General features: G+C 33.7%; 1 protein-coding gene across 2 annotated transcripts in view; it reads right to left on the minus strand.

Moving 5' to 3' along the window:
• The window catches only part of ADK (adenosine kinase), a 573,035-nt gene that overhangs the window by 274,801 nt on the left and 281,164 nt on the right, over nucleotides 1–17,070 (minus strand). For both annotated transcript variants that reach the window (XM_028511304.2, XM_028511305.2), the window contains exon 6: nucleotides 14,217–14,325. In XM_028511304.2, coding sequence (XP_028367105.1) covers nucleotides 14,217–14,325 — 109 coding nt within the window. The remainder of the gene's footprint in view (nucleotides 1–14,216; nucleotides 14,326–17,070) is intronic.

Consider the following 17,070-nt stretch of genomic DNA (forward strand, 5'->3'; position numbering starts at 1 on the left):
GTTCACTGGTACTCTGCTTTAGTTCTCCAAAATATGGCTTTTGAAAACTGGCATGTTTCAGAATTGTTGTCAGGATATGATAATTTGATATACCCAACAGTATACTGAGTATCATGGAAGCATCTGTGAAACTAATAAGTGGATATTCCGATTCTTACTGTCTACTGCATAAAACTTCCCACAAAGTACAGCCCAAATTCAGCTCAGCTGAGGAAGTGAAAATACTGTGTCTCCCTGAAAATATCACAATGACTACCTTGATACACTGAAATAAAAATGACATTGGGGGTACCTAGGACAAAGGAGCCCTGAGCATTAATTATAAGGTCTTTGGTTATACTCAAGTAGTTAAAATATATAAGCATTTTTAGAAGAGAGCAAATGAATTAAATATATTTAAAGGATTTTATAAAATTTTGCTTATTGCTGGCACTAACCTACATCATTTCACCATTGAGTCTGATTCCCACTTAAATATACTTTTACAAAAACCAATTCTTGGTTGATATAAAAAAGCAAGCATACATATATTCACAATCATAAAAGTTTTAGAAATCCAGAATAGATTTTCAAAAATACCATATTTTCTAATATGGAATCATACCTGGAATTATATACCAATTTAATCCACTATTTACTATGACAGAGGTTCTTGACCTGGGCTCCATGAATAAGCAAAAAGTCTTTTAAAATATAGGAACTTTGAAAAATTATATGAAAATTTTGTGAGTAAATAAATTTTTCTGGGAGGGCTCAAAACTCAGAAAAGATTAAAAACCTCTACACTAAGCATATCAATCTACCTGAGAAATACTAGTTGATACTTGTAAGTAAAATAGTATTTTAAAGATTCAATTTAGACTATTATAGCTGTTAAATGTTAGCCTTATAAGAAGCTACATACTTATAAAAATAATTACTTTTGAGGGATGAATAATGGAATATGCTGCTCTTTTACTTTATTATACATGCATCCTTCTAGAAAAATGAACTAAAATTTTTGGTGGGTTATTCTACACTTTATACTTTATTTGATTGTGACTTTCTATAATGTCCTTTAAATTTAATAATAATATAATAATATGAGGTGATTATAAATTCTTTATAAAATGAAAGAATAAATACTCAGAAAAATAAATACACAAAATGACTACTTAGGACAGCAGAATTGAACAGGGTTGGGAGGTTGAACAAAAGATGTTTGGGTGAGAGTATTACAGGGGAAGAGGGGGAGTCACAGAGAAAAGTATTCAAAGGGCTCTCAGAATTTAAAGGAAACCTTGTGTAAAAAATCTGTATAAAAGACAAGAGGAATGTAATTTGTAAGCAGCAAGCTATCTTTCAGAGTATCTTCAATTATTTATGATTTACTAGTGTTCCCTAATAGGACAATGTCAGTAAAAATAATATCAATATTCCCTAGAAGTCTAATGGGTTCCCTATAGCTGTCAGAAGCTACTTGCAAGGAGTAAAGAGAAAACACATGGTAAACACAAGAGATTAGAGTCAAAAGAGCCCTATTACATAGCTGAGAAACCTATGTTAATTTGAAATTAGGGAGCAGCAAATATGGGTGTATATATGAATTTGCCTTCTCGAATAAGTACTGAAAAGAAACCTGGTTTCTCATTTTTTCATCTACTTTACCAAATATGTATTTTTTAAAAACTTCATCTACCACACGTCATTTACCCAAATGGGGGGGGGGGGGGAATAATTGGTATTTTAAAGAATTGATCCCAAAACATGGTAACATGAAGTCTAGTAAAAATAAATAGGAACATAAGCTTAAAACACCCTGTTTTGAACACCTGCAAAAGAGAAATGGGTAACAGCAAGAAATCAAAATAGATTTATTATGACTTCCATTACATATGTCATAGAACAAAGACATAATTCATTATTTGTCTAATTAGGAGCAATTATATTATTTGTAGCCATAATACCTAGATATCACTGAAACTATTATGAGAGCTGTGGGTATAAAATTGAATCTAGGACTTCTGGTCAAGATGGCAGAACTCAAATCCTCCTGTAACCACATCAAAATTACAACTAAACTACAGAATAACCATTCTTCATAACTGCTGAAATATAGAATGGAAGTCCTAAAACTAGGGATGTAAAAAGTAGCCACAGCCCAGGCTGGGTAGCTCTGTTGGTCAGAGCTCAAACTGATGTACCAAGGTTGCAGATTCGATCCCTGGTCAGGAAATACAAGAATGCATAAATAAGTGGAACAATCGATGTTTTTTTTTTCTCTCTCTCTCCTTACCTCTCTCTTTCTAAAGTTGATAATTTTTTTTAAAAAAGGCACATTGAGACTGGTAGAAGGGGGGTCTCAACCCCAAAACAGGCCCCCCAGCACAGGGTTCCAGAGCCAGGAAGAGAGGTCACTATAACTTCTGGTTGTGAAAACCAGCAGCAATTTGCGGCTGAGTGAGACAGAAAACTTCGTGAATCCTAGGCAATTCCTCTTGACTGATTTTAAGAAAAGGGAAAGAAGGGAGGGAAGGAGAGAAAGAGAGAGAGAGAAACATTAATTTGTTGTTCCACTTATTTATGCATCCATTGGTTGATCCTTGTATGTGCCCTGACTGAGGGGTAGAATTTGCAGTCTTGGTGTCTTGGGATGATGCTCTAACCAACTGAACTACCCAGCCAGGGCCCATGTAGTTTCTCTTAAAGGGCCCACATAGACTTACTAGGACTCACTCCCTCTGAGCTCTAACACTGGGATGGGGGCTTGAAAGGAACCAGAAACATACAGGGAGGAACTGAATTGTCTGGCATCATGGCAAGCAACATCTGGGGATGAGGGGACAGCATTTTGATAGACAAAAGTACTGGCAGAGGCCATTGTTCCTTTTCTGAGACTGCCCCCACCCCCTCACCATAGTGCTGGGAGGCAGTCACCATATCTGAGTCTCCACCAATCTGGCTCAGTGTTTGATTTGCCCCACCATGGTGACTCTCTGAGACCCTTCCCCTCCCCACCCCATCTCACCCAACCTGTGGGCCCATCCAAGCTATTTCCAGTGGCTTTTCCACATAAATAGCCTTCTTGTCTCATGCTTCAAACTTTCCTAAAATCTTTCAAACAAGCAGCATCTGGCCTCTGCATAGCCCATACCTCTTGTTAAGTGGCCCCAGGACCAGCACTAGCAGCAGCTGGCTTTGGTTTGCAGCTCGGCCTCTCCTGGGCACCCTCACACCCAGCACAAGTAGCAGCCATCTCTATATCACTTTGTAGTCATGCCGGGTGGTCCCAGGCAGGGCACAAGCAGTGGCTGATCTTGTACTTCCTAGGAGGCCCCAGAGCACACAGTGAATAGCTTCAAACCATGCTGAATAACAGTTCTACCACCTTCACAAGTGACACACTCAAGGAGAGGACTTGGTGAGCAGCAAAGCCCCACTGAAGCAAGTCCTGCTCCATGGGTTCCACTCTTGCACAGCAGGTCCTCCACTGCACGCTCCCAATGGTGCCAGGCTCAACTACAACACAGGGCAAACCTGGAATGACCCACTGGGGTGTCTGAGGAGTCTGTGCCCCTGGGCCCTTCAGGATACCTACTACACAAGGCCATTCTACCAAGTCCAGGAGATGTGGCAGCTCTACCTAATACATAGAAACATACATAGGGAATCAGCCAAAATGTGAAAACACAGAAACAGGTCCCAAATGAAAAAACAGAGAAGTCTCCAGAAAAAGAACTCAATGGAATGGAGGCAAGCAAACTGCCAGATACAGAGTTCAAAACAATGCTTATAAGAATGCTCAAGGAACTTAGTAAGAATTTCAAGAACTTAGTGAGAACTTCAATAGCATGAGAAAAGACATAGAAACCACAAAAAAGAACAAGTCAGAAATGAATCACACACTAACTGAAATGAAGAATAATTTACAGGGAATCAACTATAGAGTAAATGAGGCTTACAATCAAATTGGCAATTTGGAATACAAAGAAGCAAAAAACACCCAATCAGAACAGCAAAAAGAAGAAAGAATTTCAAAAAATGAAGATAGTGTAAGAAGCCTCTACAACAACTTCAAATATTCCAATATTCACATCAGGAGTTGAAGATAGCAAGAAACTGAAAACCTATGTGAAAAAATAATGACAGAAAATACCCCCAACCTGGTGAAATAAACAGACATACAAGTACAGGAAGCACAGAGTCCCAAACAGGATGGACCCAAAGAGGCCCACACCGAAACACATCATAATTAAAATGCAAAAGGTTAAAGACAAACAGTGAATCTTAAAAGCAGCAAGAGAAAAGCTGTTAGTTACCTACAAGGGAGCTCCCATAAGACTGTCAGCTGATTTCTCAACAGAAACTTTGCAAGCTTAGAAGAGAGTGGCAAAAAATATTCAAAGTAATGAAAAGCAAGGACCTACAACCAAGATTACTCTACCCAGTAAAGCTATCATTTAGAATCCAACAGATAAAGAGCATCCCAGACAAGAAAATGCTAAAGGAGTTCATCTCCACCAAGGCAGTATTAAATGAAATGTTAAAGAGTCTTCTTGAAGAAGAAGAAATCTAAAATATAAACAATAAAATAGCAATAAATACATATCTATCAACAATTGAATCTTAAAAAACAAATGAACAAGCAGAACAGAAACAGACTCAGATATAGAGAAAATTTTGATAGTGTCAGATGGAAAAGGCACTGGGGGGATGGGTGAAAAGGTAAAGGGATTAAGAAGTACAAATTTGTTGTTACAAAATCGTCATGGGGATGTGAGGTACAGCATACGGAATGTGGTCAGTGATATTCTGGTAGCTATCTGTGGGGTCAGATGGGTGTGGTGTTTATCAGAATGATCACTTGATCACTTAAAGAGCTGTATAGTGTCTAGTCTCTGGGGTGTACACCTGAAACCAATGTAATATTGTATGTTAACTGTAATTGAAAAAAATGATGAAAAAAAAAAAAAGACTGAATCCAGGGGCCATGGGAAGTAACTGCTATGTCACAAAGTTTCTTTTTGTGTGGATGCAATGTTCTAAAATTAGATTATAGTAATGGATGCAGAACTCTAAATAGTCTAACAATCACTGAACTGTATACTTTAAACAGGTAAACTTTATGGTATATAAATATATCAAGAAAGCTGTTATAGAAAGATTAAATCCAGTTTTATTTATCTAGAAGGATAGAGACAACAGAACATATGGTCTAAACCATATTAAGCTGTAGAGATTCTATGTGTACAGTAAAATATGTTAGAAAAACAGATACACTTCTACAGATACTAAACTGTTTTTGTCCAGTTTATACACAATTTCAAAGAAATGACAACTAGCACATAAAAATGTACATTGCTGTCATAATATTTATAAATTATCCCTCTCTTAATCATGTTTATTAAAGAGGTTTAGTAAACATTTCATTTTCCCAAGCAATTACTGGTTGGTCTGAAATATATAAATAAAGTAAATGAAGTGGAAACATTTCTGTAGATGGTTTGTTAATTCATTTCGGGCTCTATATAAGGGCCTACTATCTTAACAACTAAGTGCCATACATATGTTTATTTTCTTACCATTCTGAAGCAATTAGCACATAGTGTGGTTTGGGTTCCAACTTCACATAAAATCCAAGACTTCATTATAATGCCACAAGTTTAAAACACAAAAACTCCCAATCTTTATCTTTAGAGCTCAAAGCTTCTTTAACCAATGCTATCTTACTCCTAACAGGTAAAAAGATTATGCGGATTAACTAAAAAGAACTTTAATATTCTACAGACTTCCCGCATCTTAGGTAAAGTTTTACATTTGATAGCTTCCAAAAAAAACTTAAGTTGCAGAAATATAGGAGTAATTTGCCTATTTTGAATAGTTACTTATCTATAAAAATTACAAAGTATTAGTATCACTAAAAAATGATACTGTTAGAATTTAACCTGCCAAAAAAAGAATTCTAGACAAACTGGAAATGAATACAAACAGAATTTCTGTAATCACATTCCCATTTAAAACACTTTCTAACAAGAATCAAAGACTGTCCCTGTTAAGGATGAAGTAAGAATAATAATCATTTCTGTGATTCACTGAACATAAGCAGCATATGGAAATTTGTTTAAAATTAAAAATTGAACTCTAATGCTAATATTAAAAAGCAACATAATAAATAGTCTTTTTTTTTGTATCTCTCCATATTCTGTCTGAGTTAAAGAAAGATGTCTTTACCACATTATTTTGGGCTTTACATGAAGGAGTGTCAAATTGGCACATAAAATTCTAAACCCATGCATGACCAAGATGTGCATAAAACTAAATGTCAGGAATTATACACAAACATGAAATGCTCCAGATAGGAAAAAATACATTTTTCCTCATTTACTTTTTAAAAATTTATAAATATAATAGTTAAGGTCACCTACAAGGACATTTTCATATAAAGGCTTAATGAGTAGTCCAGAACAGGATGGTCAAATACTTGAGCAAAAAATACAAGAGCAAAGTCAAATATGGTGATCAATATAATAGGGATTCTCATACATTAGAGTTCAAAAATTGAATTTAGAACATGGATAAAATGAAAAGTCAGAGGCAGTTCAACCACCCTATCTCCTGAACTAATAATCTCAGAATATCATAAAGATTAATAAAATCCCAAAACTGCTTTGAATTCTATCTAAATGTTTTTCATAAAGAACTGTGACATGCTAAATTGTCATTCACAAAATAGCTTACATTAAAAAAAATCTATCAGTTTCCTTACTCTGACAAAGTATATTCATTATAATTGTACAGATTTAAAGGGTGACATTACAAGGTCATTTCCTATGGTATAATATCATTTAAGGCAATGAGTTTAAGTAACTGTCAATATTTTATTAAAATTTTTTCAACTATAAAGAATTTTTGGGGGGTAGAGCTTGATGGGGTAGTAAATCTCAAATATATATATTAAAGTAATTGCTATCTTTCCTTTCTTTTTATGTTATTCCAAATTTCTACTTACGTTAGCATCATAGGACAAATTCATTCACTTTCATTAGAACCATCTTAAAAATTTTTCCTGACAGAGGTAAGATTGCCAGATGACACATACTAATTTTTGAGCATAATCAAAACCATTTTTCATATTTTTTTGTTGTTCAATTACAGTTAACCCCATTTCCCTCCCATTACTCTCCCCTGTCTTACCCACCCCTCACCTCCCACATTCAATACTCCCCACCCCATAACCAGGTTTTGTATAGGCATATCTTTTTGCAAATATTATGAAAAGGTAAACAAATATGTAAAAAATAGTGATTATATATTTCATGATATATTAATCCTAATTCATTATTCAATGTTTTACTTTTAACAGTAAAATTTCAAATATATGATTCCTTAGACTAGATTTCTTGTGGTTTATCTTAACATCTCATTTACAGACTTTAGTTATTGCTTACAGATTATTGACAAAGATATTACATATAACTGAGTCTAAATAACAGTTTGAATATACATCATTACTCATGACATCAGTAAGGATTTTAGTCAAAAACCCAACCACAGCACATAGTTATTACTAATCAATACTTGTCCTTTATATACAAACATTCTTTTTTTTTTCCCAAGTATTAACTCTATTCCTTCCCTCTAAGTTGTACACTTCTCCAAACCATATTTCCTCCATCTGCCTATAATCATACCTTCCTTTACCCCAAAAGCAAACTTTAGTAACACTTGAAAACCCTACCCTCACAAAAACCTTCTTCCCCCAAATGGTAAGATTCTAGGCTAAGAAGAGATAAAATCAGTCAAGATGGAGTTGTAAAAATAAATACAGAGAGGTAAACAGAAGATCTGGGATAAGCCATGGGAACTGGAAAAATCACAGAAAGAAGGAAACAGGCATAGATGCCAAAAGAAAATTCAAACTCCAAGTCTAGTATTCTCAGACAATTATTGACAATTCACTACTCTTTCATTTACAGTAATTAATTTCATTTATTTTTTACTTCTTATTAAATTAATTGGGGTGACATTGGTTAATAAAACTATGTAAGTTTCAGGTGTATAGTGATTCATTTCAGTGAGTAAGAAAGAGTACATGCGCAGCTGATTTAGTTTATGCAACATAAGTCACAAGGCACTGAAAACACTGTTCAACTTGTATCTTGTATTAATCTCCAAAGTTTAAAATTCTCCCTATAATAAGTCTAAACTTGCAAGCTGATTTGTGCTTTCCAGTGTATCTGAAACTTGTAAGAACACTTTTCCTCATGAAAAAAAGTTATTAGAAATAATGCATAGATTTCTATGCAAAATCCTACTGTATTCACAATGTAGTCCAAAACATTATAAAAGTTTGATTGAAAATATTAGAAAAAATTACTGTAACATTAGTAATTATACACAGATGAATGGCTAGACAGTATTAGCTGAAAGCTCTTAAAATTATTTTTAAACAATAAAATGGGAGCTAGAGGATTTTATAGAATCCACAAAAACATTTTGGGGAGCTTTTGAGGTTCACAAAACTAATTTAAGACTACTTTCTCACCACAATTTGGGATTTCCACTGTTACTTGATTATTCTCTGTAACACATTTATTAGTAATGATTTTGGTCATTCAGACATTCAAATAGTGTAAGGGAGAAAAATAAAATTTGGGGATAGGAAAAGAAGGAATAACTAGGTTAACTGACAACTGAATGTACAGTTTAAAATAAATAACTTGTTCCAGGAAAAATCAGTACAGAACAGTGGACACAGAGATATATCATGATAAGTTATTAACAGGTTCAAATTCTAAGAAAAAAGTTAGGCAATTTTGCAGAAAAAGGGAGTCATCTAAAAAGGGAAAAACAAAGTCAACCTGGGGGTTTCCACTTCCGACCAAGTTGGAATAAATAAGGAATGGATTTACACCTCCCTATAAAAACCAGCTATAAAAATGGACAAAATACATGAAACCACAATATTCAGATACTGGACAATAATTAAAGAAAGGACCAAATAAGGTGATCCCTACAATTACTGAAACTTACTCCCTGGAGAGAGTTGCAGGCTGCAGTGCAGGCAGAGAGAATATGAACAGAGTCTAGTAGTCCCACATTCAGGGAGGCCAAGGTGCCTAGCACATACACGGGCAGAACAATGGACAGGAGAGAGCTACAAAGGAGAACTGTGGAGATCTACAGGGGTTTCCCACTGAGTCTTCAGTACACGTATATGAGGAAACAACCCAATGCCAAGATAAGAGCCAGATAAAAACACATATGTGATCAAATTAGTGGACAAGGAAATAAAAAAGTTTTTATAACTATATTCCATAATTCAGAACTAGCAGATGTAAACATGAGATGTAAAGTAGACATGACAGGAGTAACAAAGGCCCAAATCAAACTTCCAGAGATAAAACTATTGTCTGGAATAAAAATACACTAGGTGGGATTAATGGCAGATGCAATAGAAATGATCAGTAATTATACAAAAAGAAGGATAGAGATAAAATAGAAAAAATGAAAAGAGCATCACTGAATTATGGGATAGCTTTGATAAGTCTAATATTAAATAGAGTCCTCTATGGTGGACAGGTGTGAACAGGGAACATTTATGTACAGAAAATTTTCCAAACTGAACAAACCCCAATAACCAGAAAGAAAAAGAAATCTCTACCAAGGTACATCATAACAAAATTTCTTAAAACCAATAAATAAGAGAATATCTTAAAGGCTGACAGAGTAAAAATGATCCATTAGATAAGGAGGAACAATGATAAAGATAACAATAGATTTCCTTTTAAAAATTAACGCAAGGCCGAAGATAGGAGAGAACAGGAACTGGATTTATTCTCCAGCCTGAAACTACAAAAACAGACTCGATGAATGAAACAATGATTCTCAAAACAGTAAACATCAAGAATTAAAAGTAAGCATCTTTGAGAGATGGGAAACAGTCTAGGTGAGCCAAAAAGTTGAATCAGCTTACTGCTTTGAGAGAGTTCCCAGGTTAAAGCACAAGGAGCAGGTACTGGAGTGGAGCCCAGAGGAGATAGAGCTGTCAGGGTAGACCACAGTGGTGAGAGTACAAAGGCCATCACAAGTAAGCCCTTATTATATGAAATGTTAGGGACTTATCTGAGGAAAAGAAGATGATCAAAACTATGAACAGTAAAATGACAACAAACTCAAAACTGTCAACAACTAAACCTAAAAAACAAACAAACAAAAACAAACTAAGCAAACACCTAGAACAGGAACATAACCACAAAAATGGAGATCACATGGAGGGTTATCAGTGGGGAGAGGGAGGAGGAGAGAGGGGGAAAAGGTACAGGGAATAAGAAGCATAAATGGTAGGTACAAAATAGACAGGGGGAGGTTAAAAATAGTATAGGAAATGGAAAACCCAAAGAACGTATATGTATGACCCATGGACATGAACTAAAGTGGGGGAATGCTGGTGGGATGGGGGTGCAGGGAGGCAGGGGATAAATGGGAGAAAGAAAATGGGACAACTGTAATAGCATAATCAATAAAACATTTAAAAAAGAGACGAAGGATGGGAGGATTGAAAGAGAAGTAAATGAAATACAAAGTAAGTAGAAAAAAACATGAATAAAGAGAATTAAATCAACCTTGACTTAGATTTACCATAAAAAGTTCTAGAAGTCAATAAAGCAATGTCTATAGAGTACTTTGTTTCAAAAAATATTATATCAAACATGTTGTCATTAATGGACAAAAGCAACAAAAAGTAAATAACTGATGGAGCAGGTGGAGGTGGGAAAAATGGTGGAAAATAGGGATATCTGCAATAGTGTCAACAATAAAAATAAAGTTAAAAAAAATCAAGAAGACAGGAGCTCTGAGGCCTTCCTTGAAGGAAAAATGATGATAAAATGCAGCCAATCATAATAAACAATAAAGGAATGGGGAAAATGGTGTAAAGTACTTGGAAACCATTTACTCATTTAAGTGTAGAATTAAGACTGTAGGAATTATGGTTATAGAACATAATGCAAATGTTTAAAATCTGAAAATGTAACAATAAAGTAAAAATATAACTACCCAAAATCAAGAGGCAAGTTGAAACATGGAGTGCTAATTTTCTCATTTTTCATAGCACATTAATGTTGTGTTAAAAAGGAAATAAATAGGAAGATCTAATGTCTCTAATTTCCCAATCTTGTTCATAAACCTTGTAAGAAATATTTCTTGTAAAAAAAGAAACAGGATATATGCCAATCTGTTGCTAATGTAAAGAGTACCTGAGATTTAAAAAAATATAATCAGCTATCACATAACCAGTGATCCCTAATCACCTACTAACAAGGAATTTGGTTTAAACTTGGACAAACTGAGTTTACATGCCATAAATGGGACGCCTGCTATAAAGGAGGTAAAAAAAAAAAAGCCAACACTTTATTTAAACCAAAGGAGAATACTGAAATATGCATATTCCATTTCAATTTATCAGACCATTTTTATGTGAACTCTGCATTGCAGCTTCACTGGATTATGTGACAAAGAAAATTATCAAGGTTTTGAATTTTCTTGATGCTCATGACCATTACTAATTTATAGAATAGTGAGAACAAAAACTACTGAGTATGTAGATGATCTGGCTTACTTTACATAATGCAGACAGATGTCTTAATTTTGGAAACTTATTGAATAGATATACTGAACTGCTTCCTTAGATCAAGAAGAACTTTGTGTAATTAAAGAGCCCCCAGAATTTCAACTTGTTAAAAAATCAGGAGTTTATGATGATGATTTGAGAAGATTGCTGACCCTATAGACTCTGAAAGTACGGAGCAGTCCACTTGATTTGGTTAAATACTGATATACTTGCTCAATCTAAAATTTTAGTTTGATCCCTTAACCCTTCTCACCCAGAATAAAAAGAAGAAGGCTCATGGACATAGACAACAAAACAGTATGGTGATTGTTAGAGGGAACGGCAGTTGGGGGAGGTAGAAATGTGGAAAGGGGGGATAAATGGTGATGGAAGGAGACTTGACTTGGGGTGGAGAACACAAAATCTATATATAATTTTACTAACCAATGTGATCCACATAAATTCAACAAAAATAAAAAACAAAATAAATTTTAAAATAACATTTTGCTTTGAGAATATGCTTTAAAAAAAAAAAAAAGACTAGACTGGATCTGTGTTCAAAGGGAATTAAAGATTTAAAAGAACTACAGAATGGCCCTAACTGGTGTGGCTCAGTGGGTTGGGCACAAACTGAAAGGTTACAGATTCAATTCTGGTCAGGGCACACGCCTGGACTGCATGCAGACCAGGTCCCCAGTTGTGGGCATGTAAGAGGCAACTGATTGATGTTTCTCCCACACATTGATGTTTCTCTCTCTCTTTCTCCCTCCCCCTCTCTCTAAAATTAATAAATAAATAATCTTAAAAATAAAAAATGCAGAAATGTCTTCATAGAAATAATATTACTTTTCAGAACATATTTCACAAATTTTAATAAGCAAAATTGTTTAGTTGTTAGCAAAATGAACATTTGTTGAACATCCACAAATAATAAAAGCATCCAAGGTATCCAATATCAGTCTATTATTTTCAGAACTATTTTTAAATAGCTAAACTCTGAGCAAATCATAGATTTACCGAGAAATGTAGAAGAGCATTCTTTTGATGAAACTGCTGAAATAGAAGCTAAGAGCTGACAGCTATCTTCAGAGATATCAGCTGGAATCCATTTACTTAGATACTTGTTTCTAGTGGAATATACTACTCGAGTTTCAAAAATAGTTCAGTTTTCAGTTATTAACTTGACCAAAACTAATCCCTTCATAGTTTATACAAAAATGGCACTTAGAAGAATCCCATTCACCCAAATCTGGCTGGATGGGTTGCATGTGCGTAACTGTTAAAACTATGAGTTGTTTCCAAGTTAGTTGGTAACTCGGGATCCAATTATTATATATTGAAATACAATTATAACTCTCAGTTAAAAATAATTTTCCATCATAATATATAGTCATACATCATAGTCAGCATAAACAATATAACAAATAATGCCAAAATTTAAACCATGTGCTCTCTGAAATCAGACTTTCAAGTGTAAGGCAGTTCAAAATAATATACAAATCTCCCTAAAAAGCTACACTACAAAAATATGCTACCAAGAAATTAATCAACAAAAGAACATTCTGCAAAATAAAATAGATGATCAAGAAAGAAAATTTTTTAGTTTTTCAAATGTTTTTCTCACAAACTGGCAGAAGCGTAACATGTCTTTCCTCTATATAATCCTCTCAATGTAAGCATTTATTTAACAGTCATAAAGGGGTAGGATTCGCTGTAGAGAGGAATCGATAACAACCTTGTAAAGCCTACAGCAGTGCACATAAACATGCAGTAGCAGACATTAACACTAGACTGAAAGAAATAATTGTATTTTCAATAAACACATTCCTATTAGATAATCAATTTTTTACACGTCTTACCAGATGTTTCACAGATCAGGTAGTGAGTGGCAGAGCTGTTATATCAAAATCATATATTATATGCTTATGAGGTACTTTTATCTTTTCATAGATGTCTACTAATTTAAAATCAGCCACATTTAATTCATATTAAATAAAAACAAGCTATTCATGGGGTAATTAATTCAGGAGGATTTTTAGACCAGTCTTATCTTAGAAATAAATTCTTACCAATTATTTTTTATGTCAGAAGACTGAATAATTCAAATTACATGCTGCCCTTATTTCCAGATTTAAGAGATTTGTCACAATCAATGTTTCTGAAGTATTAAATTAAAACGTGTCATGGTAATTGCTATGGAATAAATAGCAATTAAGATTTTTTAGGTAAATAAGCTAAAGTTGTTTGCAGTGAATGTTCATACTACTATTTCCCCATAAAATGCATGTATCATTCACAAGTAGTCCAAAATTATTTTTTTTTAATTTGCAAAATTACTTCAAAAGATCTTAAAAACTGATTTAATGTAGAATTCAATACTTGGCTAAGAAATATCTATATATAAAATGTATCTAAAAAGAGGTAAATTTGAAGGTAAATAATAATTATGTTACCACAGAATGATCATATTACTGTTTTTTATTTTTAATAGTGAACACATGCTTTGAAATGAGTAAATAATTTGCCGGATAAGTTAAAAGACAATTATTAAAAATTTTACATTAGCTAACAACTATAATTTATAGTGCAAATATATACCAGAAATTTGAATTAGGTAAATACTTACTGCTATATAATAAACTCTAGCTTTTTCTACCAACATCCAGTTTTTCTCTATATCAAGATGTTTTTCTTTTTTATAACAATTGGCAGCAGCAAGATTAGCCACAAGGGACCTAAAACAAGAACAACAAAAGTCAAGTAGGTTTTCTTTCATATATAAATAACTAACTCTTTTTATTGCAAACAACTGTCATGCATTTCTACACAGTTAATTAACAATAATTTCTGCAAACTTTGTTTTACATTTTAATTCTTTAAAATTGCTGTATATTTATTTCAATAAATGTGAATAAAATTAATATTTTGAAAACTGATAATTCTGTGTTGCCTTTGAGATAAACAATAATGTTAATACTTGTTTTAAATACCACCTGTTATTTTGAAAACATGGTATTTAAGTTTCCTTTTTATGCTTAAATGATAAGATTATCTACTCTCTACATTTTAATAGTTCAAAATGCAGCTAAGAAATAAAAAAGCTACAAAAAGAAATAAAAAAGCTACAATGTCATTATGCATAAAAATATGCAAATAAAAACTTCAGTTTTTAAGTATCAACATACTGTACATTTATTATTTAACCTAATGCTTTAAAAGCCAAGTATGGGATTGATTTAACAAAATACTCAAATATCAAACCGTATTTACTATGTGTAATTAATTTGCAAAACATTACATATTAAGGACTGAAATAAATTTAAACTAGTTTCCACAGCTGAAAACTCTACGCCCTGGTCCAGTTTAACAGCTAAAAATTCTAAGCAGGATACTACATTTAAAATCTTCCTACAAATGCCACATAAGAAGTTTTTATTATTGCTCAATAATTAAAAACTTAATGAAATAATTATTATTTATATTACATAAAAATTAGTAAAAATATTTTCCTTCCCATTCTGACTCAGCAATTAGAAAAGAGCTTGACAGTTTTTCACTTTTATAATCAATGGTAGCAGTTATGGCTAAAAAATTGCATATATAACCTCTTATCACTTAAGATTGGGGTAATATTAACTTCTCTGTTAAGAAAAGAGTAAGTCAATTCTCCTACAAAACATATTTCTGTTCATCCATATGCCAACTAATTAGCATATTTACATCTGAGGATACATCTGTTTATGTTCAATTAAATGAAAATAAGAATAATATGCATCAATATATTTAGACGCAAATAACTATATTACAAAGTCAGAATAATTAGTCCTGATTTATAAAAATATGTTTAAGTAATCATGACTTCAGCAAAATTCTGACAAAAGTAGTTACTAGATAAAAAATGGGCCAGAGTGGTGTGGCACAGCTGGTTGCTTGTTGTCCTGCAAAATGAAAGGTGGTCAATTCAATTACCACTCAGGGCACCTGTCTGGGTTGTAGGTTTGGTCCCTGTTGGGGCGCATACGAGAAGCAACCAATTGATATTTCTCTCCCTCTCTTTCTCTTTCCCTTCTCTTCTCTAAATAAATAAACCAACCAACCAACCAATAAAATCTTAGAAAATAAATAAAAGCAAACAATAGTGGAATTAGCATAGGTAGCTAACTAGTTATTAATAAAGGAAGTGAGCAAATGGAATCAGACTTTAAGCTTAATAAACTAGAAAGTTGAATCAAATATAATGCCTAATCGACCAGGTAGTGGAATTGGACAATAAGCCTGATTCACCAGGAAGGCACAGCATTCACAGGCTTTATAGGGGTCAGCCACATCCTCCATGAGGGTACTTAATCCCTGAAGTGGGCAAGAAGAATCAGCTAGCGGGGATAACCAAGGAAGAGATAAAAACAGCAGGGGAAATTCCTTTGCAAGGTATGTGCAGTACAGGCCAGGATGACGCAGGAGGGGGTAAGTGCATGAGCAGTAGAAACCAAATGACACAGCAGAGTTTTGGTGAATGTGTAGTAAGAGCCAAAATGGCAACATAAAGGTGCTAGGTGAAGCCTGGGAAAAGAATGAGATTGGATGATGGCATGGAATCCTGGAAGATTCAAAAAAGGGATTGGTTAGGGGGAAGGTCCAGCATAAGCACCCCAGGAAGCAGGTTGGACACTTTGAAAAAAAACCTGCCTTCCTGAAAACCAAGAAAATATATGAAGAATTATCGGGGATCTCAGGGCAATTGCTGCTACAGCCTGTCTACCTTCTACACTCCAGGGGGTGTATTATTTTCCTTCACCCCAATAAATCTTGCCACTATACTTAAACTTCTTTTACAAGTGTGCCCTTTCAAATTCCTTCCACATGAACCCATTTTCACCAGTATCAGGATCAGCTACTAAACTCTATTTTGATAATAAAGCTACTCTTTGATAGGAAACTACATAGTTTTTCCAAAAGAAAAATACAAGAATTCTCATTATGCAAATTATTTGGTTCAGAGTTTGGAGAATGAGAACCTGAATTAAGAAAAATATTGCATATCTAAACTCTTTGATTGCTGAGTTTTGCGAAGTGGTAGTAAGAGTTACCAGTCCTATTTAAAACAATTTATTTAAATCTGTTAGGTTCCACAATTTGGATAATGAGTTAGATGGGGAAGAGTTCCCCAGTTTCTGATATCCAATATTATTTGAACAGTACTAATCATCATAACCATAATATTAGTATATAAATTAAGCTGTTAACATCTGGGAGAACTAATACTGACAGAACTACTCTTTAAAATAACAATTTAGCAACACAAATAATTTACCAATTTTACTCTAGCCTGAGCAGTGGCAGAGGCAAAACTTGATCCACATCTGTCTAATGGGAAATTAGCGTTGGTTTTAGAAAAACTAAAAAGGGGAAAGGTCTAAATAAATATATTTCAAATATGTTTCAACAACAGATGGTTTACTTATTAAACTTTAAAATCACAA

The sequence above is a fragment of the Phyllostomus discolor genome, chromosome 5 (genome assembly GCF_004126475.2).
Source record: "Phyllostomus discolor isolate MPI-MPIP mPhyDis1 chromosome 5, mPhyDis1.pri.v3, whole genome shotgun sequence".
Taxonomy (NCBI): Eukaryota; Metazoa; Chordata; class Mammalia; order Chiroptera; family Phyllostomidae; genus Phyllostomus; species Phyllostomus discolor.